This window comes from Delphinus delphis, chromosome X, assembly GCF_949987515.2.
Source record: "Delphinus delphis chromosome X, mDelDel1.2, whole genome shotgun sequence".
NCBI lineage: Eukaryota > Metazoa > Chordata > Mammalia > Artiodactyla > Delphinidae > Delphinus > Delphinus delphis.
The window spans coordinates 70743629-70763916 of NC_082704.1; the positions used below are offsets into that span (position 1 = coordinate 70743629).

At 37.7% G+C, this 20288-nt stretch overlaps 1 protein-coding gene across 4 annotated transcripts in view; it reads right to left on the reverse strand.

The window, feature by feature from the left end:
- Positions 1-1982: 1982 nt before the first annotated feature.
- YIPF6 (Yip1 domain family member 6) overlaps positions 1983-20288 on the reverse strand; it is a 34586-nt gene continuing 16280 nt past the window's right edge. For 3 of the 4 annotated variants that reach the window (XM_060002471.1, XM_060002474.1, XM_069540365.1), the window contains exons 2-7: positions 15771-15899; positions 14646-14724; positions 11850-11892; positions 9499-9624; positions 8701-8858; positions 1983-6977 (exon numbers count right to left, since the gene is read on the reverse strand). In XM_060002471.1, the coding sequence (XP_059858454.1) occupies positions 6859-6977; positions 8701-8858; positions 9499-9624; positions 11850-11892; positions 14646-14724; positions 15771-15899 (654 nt within the window). In that variant the 3' untranslated portion in view covers positions 1983-6858. The remainder of the gene's footprint in view (positions 6978-8700; positions 8859-9498; positions 9625-11849; positions 11893-14645; positions 14725-15770; positions 15900-20288) is intronic. The other variant, XM_060002472.1, reaches the window with a different exon arrangement.

The following is a 20288-nucleotide window of genomic DNA, read 5'->3' on the forward strand; positions in this document are numbered from 1 at the left end:
ATAAACTCAAAATGGATTAAAGACCTAAATGTAAGGCCAGACACTATCAAACTCTTAGAGGAAAACATAGGCAGAACACTCTATGACATAAATCACAGCAAGATCCTTTTTGACCCACCTCCTAGAGAAGTGGAAATAAAAATAAAATTAAACAAATGGGACTTAATGAAACTTAAAAGCTTTTGCACAGCAAAGGAAACCATAAACAAGACCAAAAGACAACCCTCAGAATGGAAGAAAATATTTGCAAATGAAGCAACTGACAAGGGATTAAACTCCAAAATTTACAAGCAGCTCATGCAGCTCAATATTAAAAAAACAAACAACCCAATCCCAAAATGGGCAAAGACCTACATAGACATTTCTCCAAAGAAGATATACACATTGCAAACAAACACATGAAAGAATGCTCAACATCACTAATCATTAGAGAAATGCAAATCAAAACTACAATGAGGTATCACCTCACACCACTCAGAATGGCTACCATCAAAAAATCTACAAACAAATGTTGGAGAGGGTGTGGAGAAAAGGGTACCCTCTTGCACTGTTGGTGGGAATGTAAATTGATACAGCCATTATGGAGAACAGTATGGAGGTTCCTTAAAAAACTAAAAATAGAAATACCATATGACCCAGCAATCCCACTACTGGGCATATACCCTGAGAAAACCATAACTCAAAAGGAGTCATGTACCACAATGTTCATTGCAGCACTATTTACAATAGCCAGGACATGGAAGCAATCAAAGTGTTCATCAACAGATGAATGGATAAAGAAGATGTGGCACATATATACAATGGATTACTCAACCATAAAAAGAAACAAAATTGAGTTGTCTGTAGTGAGATGGATGGACCTAGAGTCTGTCATACAGGGTGAAGTATGTCAGAAAGAGAAAAACAAATACCGTATGCTAACACATATATATGGAATCAAAAAAAAAATAGTTCCGAAGAATCTAGGGGCAGGACAGGAATAAAGACGCAGACGTAGAGAATGGACTTGAGGACACGGGGAGGGGGAAGGGTAAGCTGGGACGAAGTGAGAGAGTGGCATGGACTTATAAATACTACCAAGTGTAAAATAGCTAGCTAGTGGGAAGCAGCCGCATAGCAGAGGGAGATCAGCTCGGTGCTTTTTGACCACCTAGAGGGGTGGGATAGGGAGGGTGGGAGGGAGACGCAAGAGGGAGGAGATATGCAGATATATGTATATGTATAGCTGATTCACTCTGTTGTACAGCAGAAACTAACACACCAATGTGGAGCAATTATACCCCAAGAAAGATGTTAAGAAAGCAGGAACCTCCAGACTGACAGTAAACCACACGTTTTGGGTGATAAGTGTCCTGGAAGCAGACAAAGAAAGGTGGGGAAAGACAGGAACCTCCTATGTCCGAATGTGACCTGTTGCTCATTATGCTCTCCTTACAATAAAATTAGCCTTACAGATGAGAAGTACCCATCATGCACTGACACCATGATACTTCTGATCTAAGCCAAATAAGAACAGAAATCCCTCCTCCCCTCAGGAAGATAGAGCTGGGATGAAAATCAGGGAATACGACCCCCAAACCCCTCCTTCCCCAGTGAATACTCTGCCCCTTTATTTGTATGCCCCTCATAACCGGCTTGCCAGAGAAACCCAGGGCAGCAGCTCCTCACCCATTTGTCTGCTCTCCCTCTGAGAGCGTATTCTTGCTTAAATAAATCCTCACTTTACTTTCTTAACTCCCTGCTTGTCTCCGAATTCTTTTGCGACAAGGCAAGAACCTTAAATTCACTGGGAGCAGTACTGTTCATAAAACGGCTATTATAGCATCTGGTAAATACTTGCTCAGTAAATGTGACTTCCTAACTTGCTACCTGTGCAATCCTACACAGCATTCAATATTTTCTGATGACAATATATCTGAAAACAGTATGCAGGAAATATCCCCATGCCTTTCAGCACAAGAACCGGCACGTGCAAATTCTCCTTTTCCAGTGTTTTTTATTTGCACATTTAATATTCACAAATCATTTTACAGATTTATTCTTTTCACAGGTTCTTTATTTATAGGAAAAATCAGGATTAAAACAGAGCATCGAAGAGGACCAAGAAATTACCAGCAGAGATGGTGCAGAATACAGAGGCTCTAAAAGAGAACAGAGTGAACAAGAGCAGCGTGTAGCCACTTCCTACCAGGCTGGAACACTGACTTCATTAAGGCAAAGCCTTTATTTACTGTGTTATTTCTTTACCCCACCTAGTTTAACCCAAATAGAAAGGCATTCTATTTTCACACTACTGCTCTCTGAGGTCTTAGGAATATAGCTGGTACTACATGTGACCAGTGGCATCCCATGACTATAAACACCTGAATAGACACGTTAAATTTTGATGTGTTAACCATCCCACTGGGAGAATTAAAACGAAAGAGGCAGAAGCTGCTTGATTCTTAAGACTTTGAGAAAAAGGGGAGGGGTGTATGTGTCTGGTGGTGGGAGGAGGGGAAAGAAAAGGGGCTCAAGGAGGAGTGAGGGCAGCAAACCTAACTCTTCCCAATGTATAACCGCTGTGTCTTTCTCAGATGCTAATATAGTATTCTAGTACTCAGAAAAAAACGAGTTATTGACCTCCAGTGAGCTGTACGTTGTAATGGCTAGTAACAGGGAACATACCCTGGGGAGGAGGTGTATTCATTTCATACGTATAACAATGCAATTCAAAACTGTGTCCTACTATGATCTCAGCTAATGTGTTTTCCTATTTTAAATATCAATTCACTGTGTAACCTTGGACAATTTACTTAACCTTTCTGTGCCTCAATTTTCTACCAGTGAAATGAGGATTGTACCACTTTATGTTGAAGATTGGAGGAGATGCATAAAAAGCACTTAAGAATAGTGCCTGGCCAAATCCACAGAGACAGAAAGCAGACTGATGGTTGCCAGGGGCTGGGGAAAAGGGAAAAAGAGGATGACTGCTAATGGCTTTGGGGTTTCTTTGTGAAGTGATGGGAATGTTCTAAAATGAGACAGTGGTGATAGTTGCACAATTATGTGAATATACTGAAAAATCACTGAATTGTATATTACTTTAAAAGGGTGAATTTTATGGTAAAGTATATCCCAATAAAGCTGTTACAAAAAATTCTTAAAAAAATAGAGTAGTGTCTGGCACACAGTAAGTGCCCAATAAATGTTAGCTATTATTTGTAGCAATATTATTGTCACATTATTATTTAGCCATCTTATGACCTAAGTAAATCCCTAGAAATTCTTTATTTTTAATAAAAGCCCATGAATCTAAAAAAGTATTTCTAATTTACATATATGCATTAACATTCACACATTTATTTCTATCCAAATTGTCTCAGAAATGAACAGTTTAATTAAGAAGCACAATTTCAGTATTTTACTCTGGAATAAAACAACTGCATGCAATGGATGTCTGATCATATCATGATAGGCCTTAGATAAATTTCAATGACTTGATGTTATCCAAGAATTGGAAATGATGGGAGATTTTCATTTTCATCTCCAGGAATAAACAGGAAGTTCAAATACAGTAAGTACTTAGATTATATAACGTACACAATTAAACCTTCAAATATAGGCTTGTCAGCCTTCTAATCACATTTTGGGGGACACTTTATAAAAAGACAAATACAGTAAACAGTAAAATGCTTACTAGCCCCATGCCCTGTGACCCCCTCACCTTGCCCAAAAGAAAATCCCCACAATGAAAAGATACAACTCAACTCATGTAATAAGCCACTTAAGAGGCAAAAGACTTGACGATTAATGATTGACTTTTAAGACTACACTGCAAAAAAGATGTTCATATCAATTGAGTATTTATAATCTGAACAGCAATTAAATCCAGTCTTCACCTTTCCTATTGCTAAAGAATATGACAACGGAGTCTCAATCTCAGAAGCAGGAGCAGCAAGTGATAAGCCACGATGGCAGTAATGCACATCACATGCTTGAATTTCATCTAAAGCGTGAAACCTTCCAATTCCCGGAACAGGGTTTCCTTTGCTGGAGTCCCCTTCCCTTCTAGTCTTCCTTTCTATAATTAGCCACGTGCCTCTGCAGCAAATCAGGGAAAGCTGTGTTGAGGGTTACAACTTCCAGATACTCAGGTCTTCTGTGACAGAAAGCAATGCACTTTTTTGAATATATTAAGAAAATATTTATTTATACCCTCAAATTGACCATTTTCAGAAAGATAATTAAATCTCCATCTTACCCGCCTTCATTTAAATCAAATAAAACCATTCCCTAAGTCACCCAAAAGCAACAGATTAAAACACAGAACAAGTTGCCTTAACACCCAATATGTATAATACCCCCCTCACACACACACAAACCCCACCAAAGTTGTGGCCTTAGGAATTTCTGACCAAATATTTAGCCTGAGTAAAATTCAGTGAAGATTTAATTCCCTTTTGAGAAGCATGATTATTTCTTTAATTTTACATTATAATCATTGGGATAGATTACAAAACAACTTTGGAAGAGATGTTTTTAGTGGGAAGTTAGAAACTTTCAGACAATGGAAATGGATGATAATTTAGGACCAATTTTAAAATCAGAACCAGTTTCAAAATATTTTATTTATCAAGACTGAAACATTGGCTTTGTCCTAACAGGGTTTATTTTGAAATTTAAAAGGGAAATTGAAACAAATACAAATACATAACCAAAATATCTAGACAATGCTGAGACAGAGGGGACCAATTTTGTAATGCTCTGTAATTGAATATCATTCCAAGTACTCATTTGTCCTAGTATTGTTCATTTGGTTAATCTGGGGATGGAGAAAGTATATTTTAAAAATTATATATCTATGCATAGGTCATCTTTAAATACCAGTGAATAAATATTTAAACTCCATGATAAAGAAAAGATGTGGAATAAGAAATTCCTATTTTTATAAGTAACTATATTTACAATGAATGTTTTCTGCCTGACTCCTAATCTTTGTCTATTAAGAGTTTTTCACTGTGCAATTTATAGAAGGCAGCAGCTCATATTACCTTAAAAGAACCCTGATTAGCTCAGAATCAGCCTGTCCCAGACACTCTGCTCCCTGAAAAGCCTTCACACTTGTGTGCATAAATAGCTGAGAATACAAGTAGGTGCACATGTGCAAAAAAGTACTTCTCTAAAGGAGAGCTAATTGGCTTTACAAATAAAGTCTAAAACCAAGAAAACAAACTGCTATCCCCAACCCGAAAAACACACCTAATGAAAAAACTGCTAAGCCCACTATGAAAAGGCGGCAGCTGTAAACTCAACTCATCCTACCTCATGCTCTTAAGCATCTAGTTGTTCTGTGAAATCAGCCATTAGAACACTAAATCCCTCCATGTTTACATGGTTAAATGCAGCCTTTGATTTAGCTTTACTTTTTAGTTAGAGGTCAGACTACACAGAATAGCAAGAAATTCCTTACAGCTATGCTGTATCCAAACTGCCTCATTCTACCCTTAAGAGAAGCTGCCCACATGATAATATGCATTAGGGACCTACCAATCTAAATTTCTGAGGTCTTCTACTTGGGTAAGTTCAATCATTGGTCCACTGAGAGCTTCAGTCAAAGGAAAATTACAAGTTGACTGCTAACACCTTAGCTTGCATATGCAGAACTGGGAAGTAAGATTAAAAATTAAGAGTGTCCAGGCATAGAAAGAAACGAAATTGAGTTATTTGTAGTGAGGTGGATGGACCTAGAGTCTGTCATACAGAGTGAAGTAAGTCAGAAAGAGAAAAACAAATACTGTATGCTAACACATATATATGGAATCCAAGAAAAAAAAAAAGGTCATGAAGAACCTAGGGGTAAGACGGGAATAAAGACACAGACCTACTAGAGAATGGACCTGAGGATATGGGGAGGGGAAAGGGTAAGCTGTGACAAAGTCAGAGTGGCATGGACATATATACACTACCAAACGTAAAATAGATAGCTAGTGGGAAGCAGCCGCATAGCACATGGAGATCAGCTCGGTGGTTTGTGACCACCTAGAGGGGTGGGATAGGGAGGGTGGGAGGGAGGGAGACAGACGCAAGAGGGAAGAGATATGGGAACATATGTATATGTATAACTGATTCACTTTGTCATAAAGCAGAAACTAACACACCATTGTAAAGCAATTATACTCCAATAAAGATGTTAAAAAAATTAAGAGTGTCACTGAGCTGCTATTAAGCATGGCAGAAAGGTGACTATACAGAAAGACTAAAAAAGCCTATGTTTTAGATGTCCTTTGCTTTTTTTTAAGCAAGTGCAGAATTTTCTCTAGTCAAAATCTGAATTTTGCTTAGATGTTTTCTCCTCCCACATCTATGTACCCCTTTCCCAACCTCTCTCATTGTCTTTTTAAGCTTAAGAGAAGTAAAATAGACTATCCCTTATTATTTATGAAAAGAGAGGCATATTCTAATAGTCATAAGGCAATATGTTTAAGAGCTGCACCTGAACTGGTATTCTCAAAACTGAAAATATAGTTACCAACTCTATTCAACTTGCAGGATGTATCCATGTGCTTCCCAAGTCATTGGTTGTCACCCAAATGGACCACAGTGACCCCATCATGCCTTAAGGAGGCATTATACTGTGTGTACTATGCACACATATTTTAAAGAAATAACATTAAGAAGGAAAGGACGGCCTTTCAAACATCAGTTCCTTACAAAAACGGTGACGGTGCTTTATGGTTTCCTTTTAATCTCCTCGTATACCCAGTTACCAAATACCTCCAAAATTAGACAAAAGAGGGCCAAAGGCAAAACTCCACGGTGAATTGCATCTTTGAAATGAGCTTTGAATTCCCTGGTTTTTAATTTCCATTTCCTGATTTACTGAGGAGTGAAGGTGAGAATCATCCAACTGATGACAAAGTAAAACAAGAAAACAGGATAAACAGCAAGGGCTTTGCGGTTTGGAGGCTGGCTATCAGCAAGGAAAGCTGTAGAGGCTAAACAAAGCAAAACAAGACAACAAAAAGGAATATTTAATACAGTAAGACTGTCACAACTACTAACATTTACTAAACTTGAAGGGGCCTGACATAGTCTGGGACACAGAATTATATACTATAAGTTCAGTTACATTTGTGATCCTCAGAGAAAAAGGCATTTGGCAGCATAGTTTTCTGGACAGCTGAGGGCTACCTGTTTCAAGTATGAAAGCTTGGAAAGGTTTCAACCATTTAAGATGGAAACCTTTCTAAAAGGGGTTTCTTACCCTTTTCTGAGAAGTTACTGAACTGTGCTAAATAGGCTTACAAAACTCCTATGGCAAATGGCTTCACACTGCTGTGTTTTTTGAGTACTTGTTCTTAATAAGTTATCAGCTCTTTTAGATGCCAATCCTCTTGTCCATCCAGGAAACATATACTCATCTTTTTACTCATCGATAATCACCCTTCAAGGAAACCTTTCCTGAACAACCATCTGGTATCCTGCCACCCCAGGTAGAACTGCCCACTTACCTCTTCTGTGTCTCCACTATACACTGCATAGACTTCCATTGCCCACCTGGAAAACTTTTATGCCTAGATTGTGAACTCGGAGGATAGAGACCATGCCTAGCACAATGCCTGACACACAGTCTGTGTTTAGTACATATTTGCTGAATTACAGGAACTTCTCTCTCATCTAAGATTCTACTTGCTGAACCACTGTGGGCCTGGACACTTGATAACTAAGTTATTCAGAACTACATGTACGGTAAATTATCAGACTCTAAGTGAGGGAATGAGGGGCTCTTCCATGGGTAGTTAAAGCACCCAAGCTTAATACAATCCTTGGAATATCAATTCTGGCATTCTCAGACCTTACTTTTGGATTACTTCTTGGCTTTTAACCATGTTCCAAAGAGATGTTATTGCACATAAAAATATTAGGCAGTCTGTCTATCCCATTAAAAAGAAGCTAGTGAACACTTCCAGTTTAAGGTGGAATTTTAAGAGAATTTTAGGAAAGTACAAACAATGAGCAAATAGCATTCATTGCCACTGCTACAGGCTCTCACTAATCTTTAGCAGAATTTTCTACTGAAGCAGACAAGTACTATGATACTTACCAACCTATACTGGGAGGTAGTATAGTACATTTCTAAACAGGTATGTGATCTGGTTGGGTTTGAAACTTGATTCCCCTATTCACTAGTTATGTGTCCTAGGGCAAGTTGCTTAACCTCTCTGGGTCTGTTCCTCATCTATAAAGATGGGACCAATAATAACTTTTTTTATTTATTAGGGTTGTTGTGAGGGTTAAATGAGATAATATGTATGAAGTACTTATGACAGTGCCTGGCCTACAGTAAGCAATTGGTAAATGCTGGCTATTATTATGATTAATTTGTCAGGAAAAGGCTCAAGCCATTTCTCAAGTCACCTATGCCTCCTATATGCCAGGACTAAGCTAGGTCTAGTGTAATCTCCTTTTTCAACCCTATCCACTATTTAAGGATTGAAAAGAAAAAAAGACGTGACTCTCCACATCTCGGAAGTCCAGATAGCCAACTCAGATAAGATGAACATTATCCCTACTGAGAGAAGACGGTTCTATGGATGACACTGGCAAGAATCATATCACTCATATGTAACTTGTAAGTTACACTCCTCCTCATCTGATCTTCATCTCTAACTCATGTTTCGGTCTGCTCTGTTACTGTAGAGATAAGTACGTTCTTACCTACTATAGACCAGGCAAACATCACGATCACCACAAAAAGCCGGACCATGAAGTTTATTGGTCCTGGCTCGGTCAAAAGTACCAGCCGGCAAACCAGCATTGCCACCGTCAGGGGAAGTATACAGTAACCCAGCACACAGAGGCTCTGAAAAAAAGATCTAAAAAACAACATACATCCATAAAGATCATAAATATAGCTGATCTGTATCATGATACAGTTTATTACACAGATTTCTATGTATCATGGATCATTACCTTCCTTCAGATACATAATACCTATACCCTAATGTTGATTTTATAAGGATAGGCCTCTGTATTAAACATGTGCTTTAGTTTTGCTCTCCCCATACTCTCCTCCTCTCTGCTTAAACTCCTTAAGAGTCAGCCATCTAGTATCTAGATGATCTGCTCTAATTCCTAGAGACCTCCTTCTCCCACTGAACCTCTAAGAATGGTGTTTCTTAATCTTTTGTGGTTTACAGACCTATTTCAGAATTTGTTGAAAACTATGGACCATCTGTTCCCAAAGACAGACATAATCTTCTAACACAAAAAATTCTGCCTATGATTTCAGGGGCTGGAGCGAGAGCACTGAAGCTTATCAAAGGACCCCAGATAATTTAAGGTAATTTAATTCAACTAGGTTATCTCTGTTCAGTGGTTTTAAGAGAACCTTCTTTTTGGCTCTCATTTATTTTGATTTTTCTTTTTGAAAAATATATAACTAGCCAGACTTCCTTAAAAATCTAAGATATGCAACCTGGCAAGGGAAAAGGGATGCATTTTAATAATACTCACATGTTTCCTCCAAGAAGTTTTGAGTTGAGGGTGATGGTAACTGCACCAAACCAGACAATGACAAACACTTCTGCAAACTGGGGCCCTCCATCTTTTTCGCTATCTACAGAGCCTCTCTGAAGCATTCTGTGACAAGGAAATGGCATGAGAATTGCCTAGTCTTTTATTTAGAGCAACAAAGTTACAGCATGGGTTCTCAAACTTTGAATCAGGGAGCTGCCCTAAACCTCACCTGAAGATCTATAATATGTAGGCTGTACAAAAGTAAAATGCCTGAAGTATATCCCTTATTTCAAATTCCAAATGCCTCAGGACTACAAGAGGTGCTCCATTTGACCTCATGGGAATGCTTAAATGGATTACCGAAGACCTTTTTTAGTTAAGCAGAGGGTATAAACTGAAGGGCTAAATATGGCTCACAGACATGAGGTTGTTGGTCTATACAATACTTAAAATGGTCTTAAATTCAAGTTGATGTTATTTTAAAATTGGGAGGTATTTCTGGATTTTCTTGAAAAATCATAAGAGTTTCCAACACTGGACCTGCATTCCTACATGGCAACAATTGGGTGCAGTTGACACAGCAGCAGATTCCTTCACAAGGGCTTCTGGTAACCAATTCGCAATGCATGCATGTACACATTTGAATTTGTAATCCTTGGGTTAAGGTTCTAGTTCTGGCATTTAAAAATGGAAGCAGTCTATAAACCTATTTAGTTGTTGATTTTTTAAAATCAAAACATACAGATTATCAAGAAAAGGCTTTACTTTGAAACTGAGTAATTGAACAGTCACTTATATCCTCTCTAAAAATTTTACAGATGTAAACTGCTTTGAATTTTGGACTCAGAACACTTGTACTCTGTGTCATTTTTTTCCAGTAACAGAATAAGTAACATCAAACTCACAACCTCTTATTACAAAGTATAGAGAAGTCACACAGTAAGTCTTGTCCTGCTATGCTATGTGCCAGTACAGGCTTTTGTATTCTATGGTTCTGCATGCTCTATTCCAAGTCCTGACAATCCAGTGCAAAGAATGCTGGTCCTCATCACTTGTTGTCTGGAACTCCTATTGCTTCAGCATGGTATGATAGAAAGAACATTAACTGGCCTGGAAGGCAGGAGACTCAGATATTGATCCTAATTCTGTCACTAGATATGGAAACTGGAGCAGATCACTTGATGTTCTGGGACTCCAATTTTCTTCTCTGCAAATAAGTGGTATTAAACTCCATAATCTCTAAGGTTAATCTTTCAAAACTAAGAAAGTATATGCTCAGAGCTTCTAATATAAACCCTTTCATCAAGGCACTGGATTGTTTCCCTTGATATGGTTATTAAAGGCATAAGATAGAGCACTCCACGTTTTTACCTAGATTACCATGTGCTTGACTTACATTTAAAAATGGGTAAAGAAGCCAGTAAGAAACTTGAATTTAAAATCATGAAAGGTTCGGCCTGGAAAGGACCCTCAACCATCTCCTTTTATAGATATGGAAAAGGAGACCCAGAGAGGTTACGTGGGAAGAGATGTGTAATAATTGCAGAGGTAGAGAATGGGCAGTCAAGGAAACCTGAGGTTGAATTCCAGGTCTACCACTGAATATTTGACCTTGGTTCAGTCCTCAATCTCTTTGAACCTGAGCTTGTTCATCAAAAGAGGAAAAATATTCACTTCTTGTCATGAGGATAAGAGAAGGTATTTAAAAGTTTTCTGTAAGCTAAGAAAAATCATTATACAAATTTTGGTTATTAGTGGCCGAAAGTCACTCTGCTGATAGCAAAGTTAGGATGAGAACTCGGAACTGAATCCTAGTGCAGTATTTTTTCCACTCTACCAGTGGTTATATTCCCCTCTCCAGCGGAACTTTGCTTTCCTTCTTCTGTCCTTTCCCTTTACATACAATGCATACGGAAAACATAACACTTTGAAACATGATCTTGCTTTGAACTCTACCACTTCTACTCTAATTTATTCTCACTTATACTTTTAGTAAATTTTTAAAGAATTATGTTTGCAAATAAACAGTGCTTAAACCTACAGATACTTAATTCACTTAGCTTAATGAGGTACATGAGTGTGAATAAATGTTGAACAGAAATGGCTAAAACAGGATAAGAAGTCATTGGTAAATGAAGGTGGGCATAATTTTCACATCTTTAAATTCCATCACTCTTTGAATTGATCTAGAAAACTACTTGACTTTTTAGATTTAAATACATAAGGAGTACAATATGTCATAGAAGTCCTAAATGAAATATTCAGTCAAAATCCCCTTCAATTTTGAAACTCCATGAAAAAAATCTAATCTATCTCAAATGACAAAGAAAGGAAATATAAGTACTTACAATGCAAGCGTCACACAAAGGATCAAAGGGCCCCATAAATCCCCTACAAGAAAAGACAGAAGACTGTTAAGACACAACCATGTAGTGTTTTCTGTCTTTATTCCAATATGTACATCTCCCACTCTTGGAATTCAGACATCAAGGCTCTCCCTGTCTGCCCAAGCCTTCCGACCTCTGCTATCCCTCTGCTGACCCTCCCTGCTCCCTAATTCTGAATGCCCTTCTTCATATATCCTTTAAGTTTTGTTCACTTCACATCCCACAAATCACCCCTCTCCCCACCTACTAAGCCACATTCCAGCATGCTACAGTTAAAGACCAACGAGCAAGGAGTCAAAAGACATAAGTGCCCTACCCTGCACCACCAAAAAGAAGACTAAAGCCAAGTCACTTTACCTATCTGAGACTACATTAGACAAGGCAAGTATAATCAGGTTCACCTCACAAATATGAAAAACAAAGCTGGGAAGAAGTGACATGCCCAAGTTTCCGTAAACAGTTAAGTGTGGGTGTGGGACCAGAACCTAGAACCAAAACCAGAATCTTCTGATTCCTACTACAAAGTCCTTTCCACTCTGCAATACTGTTTCCCTTTCATAATTACTACATTGAACTAGCATAGAATTGCTGTTCTTATAGGTGAAAAACAGCCCAGCACTGGTAATTTCATAGGGTTAAATGTTAACAAACAACATGAAAACTTTTTGAAAACTATAAAGGCTCTGTCAACATTAGGTCTAATCACTGTGGTTCTCAATCAATAGCTGTTGGGTGATTAATAAACCAACAGTTCAGTAACATACAGCTTAAAGCACAATTATCTTCCTCAAGTAATATGAAAAAAGGTACATATACCACTTCTAACTTTAACCTCACTTGTACATAACTTTATGTGAAAGAAGTGTGCATATGTACATACTTACGTCTTTTTTTTAAATAAGTAATTTTGACACCACTGTGGAAAGTTTGTTAAAGATGTAAAAAAAGAAAAACCATAATCCTAACACTCTAATAAACTATTGTTAATTAAATAAGCAATAAATTGTTAAAATTTATCAACTGAAAAGCTGAATTCAAGTACAACTGACATTAATACGCTGTTTTTATAATGCAGTGAAGACTGTTTTTAATTTGTAAAAGATTCATAACAGTATTTTAAAACTATTCTTATTCTTGTGAAATACATAAAACACAAAATTTACCATTTTAGTCACTTTTAACTGTACAGGCACGGAGTATATTCACTGTTGTGCAAGCAACACACCATCCATCTCCAGAACTTTTTCTTCTCCCAAACTGAAACTCCAACCCATTAAACAATAACTCCTCAATACCCCCTCAGTCCCTGACAACCATCATTTAACTTTTTTTCTCTATAAATCTGACTACTCTAGGTACCTAACATAAGTGGAATCATGTATGTCCTTTTGTGTATGGCTTATTTTACTTAGCATAATGTCTTCAAGGTTCATCCAAGTTGTAGCATGTATCAGGAATTTCACTCCTTTTTAAGGATAATAACCCATTCATATATGGCATACACCATGGTGTATATAACACACTTTGTTTACCCATCCATCCACTGATAGACGTAAGAGTTGTTTTCACCTGCTGCTATGAACACAGGTGCAAATAACTGTTTGAGTCCCTGCTTTCAATTCTTTTGGGTATATACCCAGAAGGAGACGTGCTGAATGAATCATGTGGTAGTTCTATACTATAAATTTTATATACTATAAAATTATGTGGTAATTTTTTGAGGAACCACCATGTTGTTTTACACAGTGGCTGTGCCATTTTACATTCCCACCAGCAATGCACAAGGGTTCCAATTTCTCCACATCCTCACCAACACTTGTTATTGTCTGTTTCTTTGACAATAACCATCCTAATGGATCTGAATTGGTATCTAATTGGATAAGACAGCTTTTCTGAGGAAGAAACTTCAACCTCAGAAAAGTTAACTGTCTTATCCAAGATCACACACTATTCAAACACTGATTTGCCCATGCTCTTTCCACTACATACGAGCTGTAGCAAATCATGTGTCAGCTTCAACCCACAATGTACTATGTTGAAAAAGATTCTGACGCTGCATCCAATTGCCACACAGTGATGGCACATTTGCCACATATTTGACATCCTTATATTACAGCTGAAATGCTGCCAAAATAGAAGGTACACTCATGTACAACATCATTGTTACTACTCTCAAACAATAGATTCAATTTTTTTCTGACAAAGGGTACTAAGAAAAACCAAGAATGCTTGAAAAGAAAAGGTCTAACAATTTTAAGAATAAATTCTAAATAACAGCAAAATTTTCTGCAAACACTGTTTTGGAACTCCTAAAGAAAGCAGTCAACAGACTAAATGATCATTCTGAAAATGGAAATGTCAATAAAGTACTATTAATTTGTTAAACCTTTAATGGGTATTAGCTATTATTCTAATTTAACATTTACACATTTTGCCTTTCCCTTGGAAATCATTAGCTCTTTGGTTGAACAAAGTCCCTATGTTTTTGCCACTTCCAGAAATATTCTTTGCAGCGTCTATTATAGCAGGTGAAAATATACAGTCTATATTTATTGATGAGGACAATATATTCAGCAAAATCTTCCAATCTCTGAAATTCCATCCTAAATTTTTAACTTTTTTCAAAAACTTCATTTATGTATTTTTTCATCCTGCAAAATGACATCAGTTTTATTACCACAGAGCCTTTGCCTTATAAAATACTTATGATAATGTATGATGAGAAACAGCAAAGCCTCAAAATCCTTATATACTTACAATCTCTCAAAAGAGTATTGCTTTTCCTTGGGTACAAAACATGCATGAATTTTTTCCCAACAGCTTTTAGATCACGCATCTGAAAGATATAAACAACTTGTACTGTGATGACCAAGGTTGCCAAGCAGCCCCCTCACTTAATTTGCTAAAATTTCTTTTATTTCAATCTCCTGGGAGCCCTTCATTGAATTTTAGAGCTATAACTCCAGTTTAATTCCTTCACTATACAAACAAACCAGAGAGGTGGGGTTTTTCTATTAACTCCTTTTTCTATTAACTTTTCCTATTAACTCCTTAAGCCAACATCTAACTCTTTACCACATTCATCAGTTCTGTTTTGAGTTTTTAAACTCCACAGAAGAGAAACATAGCCCTCCTAATATGTTACTTAAAGAAACGAAAATAATAGCACTAGTAAAATCTGCTCTGCAAAACACAGCACCTAACTTTCAGTTCATACATGATGAGGTCACAAGGGGCAATCAGCCTGCTCCCAAGCTAACACATTCTTCACAATGTGTAAAGTCAATTAATTTTCAACATTCCCATACATTCTGGCAAATGAATCCTAGAAGCCAGATTTTAAAAAATCAAGACATTTAAAGAAGGGTGCAGTCATATAAACATATCCTCTCAAATTATAGTTGAGGTAATTCTGTCCTAATTTAGAAATTTCTTCATGTCATTAATAGTTCTTTGTAAACATGACTTTTAATGGTTGTTTACCATTCTACCACATAGATGTAACATAATTTACTTAACCGATTACTCTTCTTTGCAACTTTCTCCCATTATAAATATTGCTGTAACAAACATCTTTGTATAAACATTTTTCTGTATTTTTTTAAATACTTTTGTATTAAAAATTTTTTTTCCTTATACTATACCTAGAGAAGTGGGAATTATCACCTCAAAAGGATTGGACATTTTAAGTTCCTTAATATCCATTACAGCCAAACTGCTTTCCAAAAAGGCTGTACCAAATTATTCTCTAGGGGAGAACCTTAAATTTCAATAAATAAAATACACTGAAAACCAGTGAACCAATCAAAAATATTACAAAGTGCTATTAGCTATTTAGCCCCATGACACTGAACAGAAGTCCTCTCAACTTGTCTAACTTACAATGGTATTCTGAACAGATTCATTCAGTGTGGAGCTGTCAAATTCCCGAATGCGAGATCTCATGGGAATGGTGATTTCTCCTTCCACAGGGATGTCTTGTGAGATAGATATATCTGAAAGGCCTGCAAACTGAGAAGAATTAGGGACAAAAATTTAAAGCCTGTAATAAACTGTAGGATTCCCCCAAAGACATCATCATTTCCCAGAGAGCAGGACCATGTCTTTTTGTAGGGTTTTATACAGTTTTTAAAATAAGGTGTTAGCTCACCAGACATCGAAAAATGCAGTTAGCTAAAATTCTCAAACGCTTATTTCTTTTAACTTAAAGAAGGAGATGGCAAACAATGGAAAAAATTATAAAGTAAATGGCATAGACTTTCTTGCCCTCAAATATCTGGTTTCTTTCAAGCATGAAATCTTTTTTTTATATCTTTATCAGAGTATAATTGCTTTACAATGTTGTGTTAGTTTCTGCTGTACAACGAAGTGAATCAGCTATATGTATACATATATCCTCATATCCCCTCCCTCTTAAGCCTCTCTCCCACCCTCCTATCCCACCCCTCTAGGTCATCACAAAGCATCAAGCTGATCTCCCTGTGCTATACAGCAGCTTCCCACTAGCTATCTATTTTACATTTGGTAGTGTATATACATCGATGCTACTCTTTCACTTTGTCCCAGCTTCCCCATCCCCCACACCCGTGTCCTCAAGTCCGTTCTCTGTCTGCGTCTTTATTCCCATCCTGCCACTAGGTTCATCAGTACCGTTTTTTTAGATTCCATATATGTGTTAGCATACGGTATTTGCTTTTCTCTTTCTTACTTCACTCTGTATGACAGGCTCTAGGTCCATCCACCTCATTACAAATAACTCAATTTCACTCCTTTTTATGGCTGAGTAACATTCCATTGTATATATGTGCCACATCTTCTTTATCCATTCATCTGTCGAAGGACATTTAGGTTCCTTCCATGTCCTGGCTATTGTAAATAGTGCTGCAATGAACATTGGGGTGCATGTCTCTTTTTGAATTATAGTTTTCTCAGGGTATATGCCCAGTAGTGGGATTGCTGGGTCATATGGTAGTTCTATTTGTAGTTTTTTAAGGAACCTCTATACTGTTTTCCACAGTGGCTGTATCAATTTTCATTCCCACCAACAGTGCAGGAGGGTTCCCTTTTCTGCACACCCTCTCCAGCATTTATTGTTTCTAGATTTGTTGATGACGGCAATTCTGACCAGTATGAGATGATACCTCATTGTGGTTTTCATTTGCATTTCTCTAATGATTAGTGATGTTGAGCATCTTTTCATGTGTTTGTTGGCAATCTATATGTCTTCTTTGAAAAAATGTCTATTTAGGTCTTCTGCCCATTTTTGGATTGGGTTATTTGTTTTTTTTGATATTGAGCTGCATGAGCTGTCAAGCATGAAATCTTAACAGGATAGAAGCTAGTAAGATTGCAGAACTTTTAGTGACATTTCAGTGATCACATCTTAGCACAGCCACAATTCTGTTGCACTTCTGCTCCTTAGTGGGCTCCAGTGGCCTCTGCTGGCTAAAACAGAGCATTATGCTGGCTAAAACTGGAGCATTATGTGAAATCTAAAGGGAAACTGGGAAGAACATGGAAATAGCAAAACACATCATTATTTATACTCTTTTTACCAGATTACTGGCAACCACAGATCAAATAACATTTCCAAAGTGAACTGCAAGATTGCAAACTTTTAAACTCTTACGTTCATATGCCAAATTTGATTACTGTGACTGAAACTCTAGAATCTTCAAGTTCCTAAGAAAACAGAAGCAATCCCTTCTCATATGGTTTTTGGCCCAATGTTTAGTGGGCAATAGTTACAGGTAAATGAAATACAAGACAGTATACTAAAATTTTAGGAAGAATAAGGTTGTTCAAAGAACTTATGAAAAGCAGCTTCTCAATCACACTCTTAATAAGGAAATGCAAATTAAAGCTACTTGAAAATTCTTCACCTGTTAGACCGGCAAAAATCCAAGTTTGACCACACATTCTGCAAGTGAAGCTGAGGGGTAAAAGCACTCACACACTGCTGCTGGGGAGGTAAAATGGTACTAGGCCCTATTGAAGATTAATCTGGCAATATCCAGTAAATTTACATATGGATTGCTCACCACTTTTAGGAGTCTAAAGTGGTAAAAATACAAAAAGTCATATATATATATATATATATATATATATACACACACACACACAAACACACACACAAGGCTCTTCATTACAACACTACCTGTAAAAGCGAAAAACCTGAGAATAGCCCAAATGCCCATCAACAGAGAACCAGTTGAATAAAGCATGGTATGTCCACATAATGGAGTGCTATGCAGCTGTAAGAAGGAATGGGTATATCTCTAAAGAACTATTATGGAGTGTTAAATTAAAAAATAATGTGGAGGAAAGTCTGTATACATGCTACCATTTATCTGAGAAAAGAGGGGGTACAAATATATATATACATATCTGAATATCTTTTAAATATAAGAAATAAGTCATGTAATGTGACCTGTCACATGTAATGTAAGAAATGTCATAGATTTTTTTTAAAAGAGGCTTCCTAATTAGGAAAGGAGGGAATAAGGTGGAGGAAACAAGTAGAGAAGTTAGTCTTCTTGGAACACACATTGTTCTGTATATATAACTTGAAATCATATAAATAACTTCACAGAATTATGAGACAAAATTAAAATTTAAAAGCAGTCCCAAAAACTGAAAGAAAAATGAAACAAATGAACCTACTGAATTAAATACACAACCACACAGAGAGCAACTATTTCAAGTGACTTTACAACACTGTAATTTGACTTCCAATTAGGATGTAGAAAGCTGGAATGAGCATCTCATCCACTAGAACAATGAGAAAAAGCTAGACTAACTACAAAATCATAACTTTCCTTGAACCCATCAGAGAGCTGAGGTTGTAGGGCAACCAAGCAGCATGAATGAAATCTAAGGAAAGACAGGCACTTACTTCCAAGAAGAGATGGGACATGAGCACTGGCTCATCTGTAGCAAAGCACGAGAAGACAACAACACGGGGCATCACACAGATGATTAAGAATTCAGCTAAAATTTAAAAATGAATTGCTAAAGACCAAGTGTTGACTAGTGTGAGAGTACAGTGTCCCTGGAAACATTAGACACAGGAGGCATTCACACCCACTTGCAGGCTCTTCTCCACAGACTTCCATTGGTCCAGGTGTAAGGGGAGTAGCTGCCTCTTCTGAGAAAAGCACAGAGACCGGCTCAGACCCTTCTCCCCTACAGAAAAAGAGACTTAAAGCTGCTGGGGGAAGATCAGCAAACTCTGTTGTCTCCAGAGCACAGGTGAAAACCCACTGTGGCTGGGGAAAGGGGAAAGACAAACCTCACTACTCCTGGAGGAGGGGTGGGAAATCATCCTGAGGCCAGACTATTAGAGTCTCCCTTCAGCTGGGGGAGAGACAGGATCACTGAGAAAGTCTCACCCAGGAAGACTCAGGGACATATGACCTACCTAAGGCAGAGGCTGGACCAAAACAACAAAGAATCTCCACCTCCCAGGTACCCACCACAAGGCTAGCAAGTATGCAACAACAAGCAATAGCAGTCTAGTGCTAAGGGAGGGGCTAGAACTTGGAGAGAAACCAACTATCTTATGCAGGGGCAAAGGGAATACAGAAAACTAAGCATGGAGGAGGAACATTAAGAAAAACACTGGGAAAACCTAGTGCCCACCCTAAGCACAAGGTAATAGGGGAGGAATTTGAAGCTGATGATGCATTGAAGGTTCCCATAGCAAGTACAAAACCCAAATACAGTTCAACTCCTTACTATATTAACTTAACCCCCATAGTAACAACTTAGCAGAAAAGATGTGCCATTTCCAGGCAGTCTCTACTGTTATACACGATGGCCAGTGATCAATAAAAAAATTACCCCTTCCCCATACACACACACACACACACACACACACACACACACACACACACACACACAGAGGCAAACAACCTTCTGTTACAAGACAAAGCAATTAAACCAGACTCTGAGGTGACCCAGATGTTAGAATTTCAGAAGAAAAATTTACCATGAATACAATTAAAAAGTTAAAAAAGGCTCTAGTAGAAAAGATACATGCATGAATGATGATGAATTTCTGCCAAGAGATGGAAACTGTAAGAGTCAAATGGCAATGCTAGAAGTAAGTGAATACAGTAACAGATGAAGAATGCCTTTGACAGCCTTACCAGCAGACTCAACAGAGCCAAATAAAGAAATCGGTGATAGGTCAGTGAAAATTATCTAAACAAAAACAAAACAAGAAGAGTTAGAAAATTTAAAATTACACACATCAAATCATTGTATTGGGGCTTCCCTGGTGGCACAGTGGTTGAGAGTCCGCCTGCCGATGCAGGGGACACGGGTTCATGCGCCGGTCCAGGAAGATCCCACATGCCGCGGAGTGGCTAGGCCCGTGAGCCATGGCCACTAAGCCTG